Here is a 7,894-nt window from a genome sequence, read left to right as displayed (position 1 = left end):
GTAAGACTTGAGAANAGAATTAAATTNGTGGTTATATGCAAAGAACAAAAATAAACATGCAAATGCAGTTGATTCAATTGGCTTTGAAAAACTATGGATGAATGGTGTTGTTGGGGTTTACAATTTCATCTTATCCACTCTCATATATCTACTCTTCTTATTTACTTCACTTATTTATCCAATTGTCATGCAAACTTTCTAGTCTACCCTTAACCCAATCCCTTGGTGAAGATCCTATTATTAATTACCGGCTTACTATCCCTAACCTCCCCTAGTAATCAATAATGCAATGCGATCGGAAGCAAATACAATTGACCGTCCTACCCCTATCCCTAGGCGGTATTAGCATAATCAAGGAATTTCTCACCACTTCATGACATTATCGTACGTCCCCATATCGATAAAGACAAACAACTTTTAATGAATGAGTTAAACAATAAAAGCATTAAGCAAAGATGAGAACCCAACAATTGATAAATAAGTATATGACAAGCATATGAAATAAATAAGAATTTGAATATATGAGAGTTTCAAAATATTACATTGTTCCCCAACAACAAAGGGTTTAGTTCCCTATAATCACGGTGAAGCTAGATGAAATATGATGAAAGAATGGAAGAAGTAACCTTAAACTTGGTAGATTGGAGCCTAAGCATCCAAGGAACCTCCTCCAAGGTGTGTGGAATAGCTCTGGACGTTTCTCTCTACCTAAAGAATCTCCTTTTGATTCGCACTGGGGCTATATATAAGCCCAAACAAATAACAGAAAGATAACAGAAAGATTACAGAACCTAGCTAATAAAAATAGACAATCGCCAAGGCGCCTAAATTCACCGCTCAGCAGTTTGCCTCTTGTCGCTTTGACCACTCAGCGGTTAGTTTTGCCACTGAGCGGTTTCCCCTAATCGCTCTGAGCGCTCAGCGGACCATTCTGGCGCTCAGCGGACCATTCTGGCGCTCAGCGGCTTACTTGACCCTTCTTTTATCATTTTTCTCCTTCTTTCATGGGTCTAATAGTCCACCTTACTTCACCTCCATCTTTAATTCATCTAATAACCCTGCAAAACAATGTAAAACAAGCATAATATTGCCAAAACCAACTTTTGACTTTCACAAGTCACAACTAAGTGTTTTACTTGATTTAAAGCTCATTCTAAGCCATAAAGGGTGTGTTTTATTATCAAATTTAAGTATGAAAGTAATGGTTTTTAGACCGTTATCATTGGGTATAGGAGATAGAAACCAAGGTCCTTGATGATGTTGTTAGGGATTCATAGTGACAATGTGTTTGGAGACTATGTTGATAAGGATGGCATTGATGGTATGGTCATGATATGACTCATAGAATGTTGACGATGAACATGGTGTAAAAATGATTATGTTAGTAAGGATAATGTTTTAGATGAATGTTTGTTATTAAATTGTGCTTATTTGCTATGTATATATTATATTGTTAATGATTATGTTAAATGTAACTTACCCATACTTGTTTGTGTGGGTGTTTGGCGATGATCATATGACCTTTAGTTATACGGGAGTAGAAGATGTTGTAGATGCTCCAGATAAATAATAGAGATACGAGAATGAAAAAAACACTTTATTTAAAATTTTTGTGCTATAAATTTTAGAAACAATATAGTTGGATTTATTTTATTTCTTTGTTTATTTTATTAATTTTAGTATTATGTAATTAGATAATATTTTTTATAAAGTTAGGATTTTTTTTTTAATTCCACGTGTTTTAAATGTCAAAGTTTTTAATTAATACTATTTTTTGTACTAATTTTTTTTTTAAACATCTTAATTTTAAATACTATTCGTAACACCCTAAATTGTTATGTTAAATAATTTCATTTTTTTCTCTTCATTGTCCATTTTATTAAAAAAATATACTAATAACTTAGATATATTATTATTCAATTTTATAAAACAAAATGTTTATATTAAATTTTAATTATATTTTCATAAATTTGAATTTATATAATAAATATAGTTTTTTAAAAAATATCGTGTAATAGATGGATAGACTACTAGTTATAATAGAGATGAGATGCAAGTTTTATTTTATCCAATTTAATGAGATGGAATTAAGTATAATATCACCTACACTAAGATGATAATAGTGTCTTTTCACAATCTATCTTAAGAAGATTAGTTGTTACTGCTCTATTACATATTATCGGACTTCTACTCAAGTATTCATCAATATCTACCTGAGGGGTTATATTTGAGATCTCACGCTCATTTGTATCAGAAAGAAATTACTAATCTATTCATACAAAAGCTAAACTTGATATGATTTATCTACCGAGTTACAGTGGCGAGTAACATAAAATCACATTTTGAAAAGCTAACACAGATAAATTGTACCTTGTAATGAATTTTACTATAATACATTTTTCTACAATCTCAAAATCATACCTGGAAAAGATTATTCATGAACAAAGCCGGAAAAAAAATGCATTGTTCATCTTGTGTGCAGGCATGAACTTGAAATAGTAACTATTCAAAATTTCAAATACATTGGTAGAAAGCTCCATGGCATAAGCTTCAGCTTGGCTAAGCTATTTGGCATGGAGAAATGAATGTTATGAGCAGGCATATATGTAGTGTGTTTTTGTCTCTATTCATTAGTTACCTCGGATAAAATGAGCTGTGGGAAATAGTGGCCAATGAATCTGGTACATTGAGAGGATAATATGGGTCATCATTTTGGTGATAGAGTTCCATGGTACTTTCATCTATGAAGGGTGGATTGGAGGGTACTTCCATATGCTCCTCCTTCTTTGTTAGCATCTTTAGTGCCTTTGACATACATGGTCGCAAGGAACACATTTCTTGGGTGCATAGAAGTCCTATCTGCACCACTCTTAGAATATCATTCTTAACATTGCTTCTATGCTTCTCATCCAACAACAGATATTGATCAATTAATTCTTCTGCACTCCCTGATTGAAAATGCTTCCATGTCTGATTTCGTCAGAAGGACAACTCAGTTCACCATCGAATCTTGTCTTACCTACTTTACAAACAATACAACAAAAAAACTCATACTGTGCAACTTACCATTATTACTAGGCTGTCTGAATATTCTGATGCTTTGCTCCTGTTATTCTGTCTCCCAGTAATTATTTCTAACAGTAACACCCCAAAGCTATATACGTCTGCTTTCTCTGTTAACTGACCGTGTGCTAGGTACTCTGGAGCCATATAACCTCTGCAGGTCCACAAAAAATTAAAAACATTTGAATACAACTACTGAGATATAATGCACACTGGTTACTATCTTTCTACACTGGCTCTTGCTTTCTAACAAAATTTAGTCTAATGCTCGTATTGTTGTCAAAAAATTTTCTATTGTTAGATAATACTTACAAAGTTCCAGCAATAGCTGTGCTAATGTGGCTCTTGTCATCTTCAAATGACCTAGCCAAACCAAAATCAGCAATTTTAGCGCGAAGCTTTGCATCCAATAAGATGTTGCTGGCTTTTATATCTCTGTGGATTATTCTAATATTGGAGTTCTCATGAAGGTAAACCAATCCTTCAGCTGTCCCGATGATAATGTCATATCTCTTCTCCCAGTTTAGTTCTCTACCCTTGTTTTGATCTAGTAAGTGTAGAAAAAGATGTATTAAGTTGAAGTTTTATGACTAACAATCAAATGGGGAGATTTTAAGATGTGAAAGTTAAAAGCTTGTTACCAAATATGAAGCGATCAAGACTCCTATTAGCTAGATATTCATATATAAGAAAACTTTCAGGTCCTGAACAACTGCATCCTAAGAGTCTGACAAGATTTTTGTGTTCCACACTACTAATTATGTTAACTTCATTGTAGAAATCAGCTGCTCTATGCCTGTTGTTGAAATATAATCTCTTGATAGCAATCTCTCTTCCATCAGGCAGAACTCCCTGTAATTAACAAACTGTTAAGAATGGCTTTGAAATGTAAAATATGGTGGGGATGTAAGTCTGTAGAGGAAAATATTTACTCTATAAACCGCTCCAAATCCTCCTTGACCAAGCTTGTTAGCTTCATCAAAAGAATTAGTAGCCTTCTCCAGTGTAGAGTATTTGAAGTTCAAGCTGTTGCGGTGAAGGCTTTTGGCTAACTTTTCTGCATCATTTGAACCTGAAAAGCAGAATGACAATGGGATTAAGGAAACTCTAGAAAATATTTGTGCTATAATACAATGGTAATTCCAAATTTGATTAAATAGGTCTGAGATGAATATGAGATGGGGACTATGATACACATATACATGAGTAATAAGCACATAATCAACACTATGTAATAAGCAAATGTATAAAATTTAAATCAGTCACCTCTTCGTTTCATTTGAACGTATCTGTGTTTGCGGATATAAACCAGAAGGGATACTCCAACTACCAAAACAATAGTTGAACTGACTACTGCAATCACTATCACTAATACATTATCTGCACAAGCCAGAAAAATGAACACATACTGTTACGTGTAAAATTTTCATAACTCTAAAAGCATGATCCTCACAAATAACCATAAAACTCAATTACATTGAAGAAAGTTGCAATGTATTTACCTCCTGAACTCCCATTTTCCTCTTCCTTGTTAAGAAAATCTGTGTCTGAGTACCTCATGAAGCATCCAGTGTTAAGTGCTCGCCCTCCTGACCAGGGAAGGCACCCCAATATTGAAGAAGATGCATTCTCAAGACAAGCTCTGCAAGACTTTGCGTCCAAGCTCCTCCAACAATTAGCCAGAACATAAGCTGAGTCATTTGCTGTTCCTGCTACAGCAACCTCCGTCCTAGCATACCCTTTATTGTTTGGTGCCGCTTGAACTGCAGTCATAACAGCCTTCTTCGCTGCTGCTTGAAAACTTGTGTTCTTCCTTGTTGTATTTCCACAAACAGCCTTGTCTCCTGGGCCTGTGTACTCATCAAAGAAGCTGTAGTTTTCAGCCCTCATGAAGCAACCATCAAGGTATATGCGACCACCATTGTAAGGGAAGCATTGGGGAAGAACCGTACGTGCCTCGGCATAACATAAAACACAGTCAAGTAATGAGAGATCACCATAGCACTGAGCCAACCCGTAGTTAGTGTCAGGTCCTCCTGTCCCTACAACTGCTGTGCCATAACCAGTGATTCTCATCTGTTCACTGATCTTCTCCATCGTTGCAACAAAATTTGGAACAAAGATAGTGGAGTTGTGCTCTAACTTGTAGCCACATGTTATATTGACAGTCTTGGCCCTTGGTTCTGCTATCACTGTTTTCGATAACAACACAACCTTCATGAGAAGGAAAATAAAGCATTGGAAATAGACAACAGGGGTTGTTCTTTCCATATTCTGTGATGGTACTGATGAAACTAGGCCTTCTGAACTACGATCTGCAGAAAACAAGTGATAGAGCCTTTAGACTGTTTAGGCCAAATAAATTTCTACAGAAAAATGGAAAAAAGAAAAAAAATTGTCCTACAGTTTGCTTTCCTCATTTTCTTCTCTCAAATAATTACCAAGAATTTATCAAGCAAACCCTATATGATTACATCGTTTACTAAGGAAGAACATTTTAGTTAAACATCATTAGTTATTCCTAGTAATGAGAATCCAGAAGTTTTATGTTCCTCATTTAAGTTGTGTGAAAAGGCAGAAACCAAAGTCGGCTGACAAACTTCCAAAACAAGTTAAATGGAGAAATTCAGGACCACCAACCAATCCGGACATGATAGCTAGCTAACTCACTTCTTTTAAAGTACAAGTATTGATCATTTCACGTAAAGATTGATAGAGAGAAGAATATAATACTTTCTTGTATTGAAAAAGCAGATGTTGGGGGACAGTTTAGTTTCACACTTGCACACAGAATAACTTGGTGAAACAAACGTATACTTTCTGCTAATGCCAAACAAAACAATCAATATCAAAAAAACATTTCTTTTTACTCTTAAAACCGTTCAGTTACTGGTGGGCAATTACCAAAATTCAGAAAAAACGCGTTGCCAGAATCATTTTCCATTCACATGCCAGAGCTTTTTCAGGGAAAAAGAAAATAAGTACACATCATCATAGTAGCTGGATAAAAAATGTCATCAAAGACAGCGAAGTCAACTAACCAAGTAAAGTGAATTAAACACGATAATGTTTATTCACATGCTTAACATGTTCTTCCTGTTGAATGCAGTTGATCACTCCACCAGATCTCACATCATATTGGTTCCATTTTACAGACGAAATTAGAAAGTCAATGATTATATAGAGTGGTATGGGAGAGACAATGTGGTAGTTTGAAATGTTGGTTGAAACTTGAAAAAAATAGTTGAAAAAAAGCAACACAACGTGACATTATGTTAAGTCACAAAAGCTAGATAATGCATCTACGCGGTTAGGTCCGACATTGACCATCCAAACAAGGGTTCAACTTTATCTTATAGCTCTTTTTCTTTTTAATAAAAACCCAAAATCACATATACACCTTTTATTGTATTAAAGTACACAATATAATTAGTGTTCTACCTATCCGTATACAAATTACACAGACATATATATTTACAAGGTAATAATATAAATCCAATCGAATTGGATATAATCAAATTAACTCAGTTATGTTTGTATAATTTGGATTTACAAACTGAACATGTTCTATTTTCCTTTCGATCTTCGTATCTGAAATATAACTCTAATAGCTATCGGACATCAAGGTAATGAAATTAGAACATTAGTAATGAAAACTTGTTTCAACAATTATATATAATGAATTTCTAATGGAACTTATTTGATTTGAAGTTTTTGCTGACTTTCTTAGCTTCTAAAATGCATTCTTCGTAGCATGGTAAACCTTTTGTTTTTAAACATTTGACCCAGATTCCATATTTCATGACAACAACTATAGACATTCCAAATTGTATAGGGAACTTTAGATTTAGAAAGTTTTATACACGGATTCCAGGCCAATCATTCACCTGCACACAATATTTCTTTATGAATAAGAAACCAGCCTTTAGTTCAGGATTTTGAGCATGCTGTCCACTTATAATAATTAACTTTATTTCTAGTAATTATGGAAATGATCCGATGGTAAGTGAAGTAATAAATTAATCAATATTAAATTTGTTAAAATAGATTCTAATTTGTGATTTTAATATTATATTAAAAAATAAATTTTAAATTTTTTATTTTATAAAATTAATTTATAAAATAGGATTTATATCTATTTATATAATATAAATTAACCATATTTACTTTTTCTGTTAAAGTTATATTTCCTCGTACTATAAAATTACAATCTAATATGCTACCGTGAAGGAGATTAAATTGAGATCAACCTTCTTTAAGTTATTGTGGTACGATGACTTACTTCGTCCTTTTTCTTTTTAATTGTTCTTTTTTATGTAAAAAAATGTGATCATTTTTATTTGTTAATTCTTTTAAATGTTAAGATAATATAATTGTTTCTAATAATAATAATAATTGAGAAAAAAAGTCTAGGACTATCAAACTAGTCTTTGACTTGCAGATTGGTTCGTTAATTAAATTTGACGGAATGAGTTAGAATTTTTAGTTTTGTTTCATCTTATCTAACCTACTAAAATGCTATTTGTTAACCCATTAATTGAAATGATTTCTAATGTGTTGTGCTACAAAATTATTAAGATTGTATGTATTGATAATTTATTTCTACTTTTTCTTAAATATCATTAAGGATAAAATAAAAACATAAAATGTATATTAAAGTGAAGAATTCATTTATATATTAATAATAATAATAATAAATGAATCATTAAAAATTAATTATAAAATTATATATTGTTAATAATATATATATATATATATATATATATATATATATATATATATATATATATATATATATATATATATATATATATATATATATATATATATA

The 7,894-nt window shown here is 32.4% G+C and overlaps 1 protein-coding gene across 5 annotated transcripts; it reads right to left on the bottom strand.

Moving 5' to 3' along the window:
• Positions 1–2,289: 2,289 nt before the first annotated feature.
• On the bottom strand, positions 2,290–6,196 carry LOC106754608 (cysteine-rich receptor-like protein kinase 2). 5 transcript variants are annotated; one of them, XM_014636648.2, is made up of 8 exons: positions 6,105–6,196; positions 4,566–5,378; positions 4,330–4,443; positions 3,996–4,135; positions 3,705–3,915; positions 3,376–3,610; positions 3,067–3,217; positions 2,290–2,970 (listed from the first exon to the last, which is right to left on the bottom strand). In XM_014636648.2, exons 2-8 carry the CDS (start codon positions 5,332–5,334, stop codon positions 2,635–2,637), a joined length of 1,956 nt encoding a protein of 651 aa, XP_014492134.1. In that variant the 5' UTR covers positions 5,335–5,378; positions 6,105–6,196; the 3' UTR covers positions 2,290–2,634. The 5 variants fall into 5 exon arrangements, with proteins under 5 accessions (XP_014492134.1, XP_022633726.1, XP_022633729.1 ...); XM_022778005.1 differs by lacking the exon at positions 6,105–6,196 and adding an exon at positions 5,968–6,049; XM_022778008.1 differs by lacking the exon at positions 6,105–6,196 and adding an exon at positions 5,797–5,867.
• Positions 6,197–7,894: the final 1,698 nt, after the last annotated feature.

Source organism: Vigna radiata, unplaced genomic scaffold, assembly GCF_000741045.1.
Source record: "Vigna radiata var. radiata cultivar VC1973A unplaced genomic scaffold, Vradiata_ver6 scaffold_322, whole genome shotgun sequence".
Lineage (NCBI taxonomy): Eukaryota > Viridiplantae > Streptophyta > Magnoliopsida > Fabales > Fabaceae > Vigna > Vigna radiata.
Note: the sequence above shows the minus strand (reverse complement) of the source record. Positions and strands in the feature narration are given on the sequence as shown.

What these genes read in the sequence shown, in the direction of transcription:
- LOC106754608 (XM_022778005.1), bottom strand. Translation starts at nt 6,007, where the DNA reads ATGGAAAATGATTCTGGCAACGCGTTTTTTCTGAATTTTG. An exon ending in CGCGTTTTTTCTGAATTTTG is followed by an intron (nt 5,379 to 5,967) that starts GTAATTGCCCAC and finishes TGTTTTCTGCAG; the next exon opens with ATCGTAGTTCAGAAGGCCTA. An exon ending in CGTTCAAATGAAACGAAGAG is followed by an intron (nt 4,136 to 4,329) that starts GTGACTGATTTA and finishes TCTGCTTTTCAG; the next exon opens with GTTCAAATGATGCAGAAAAG.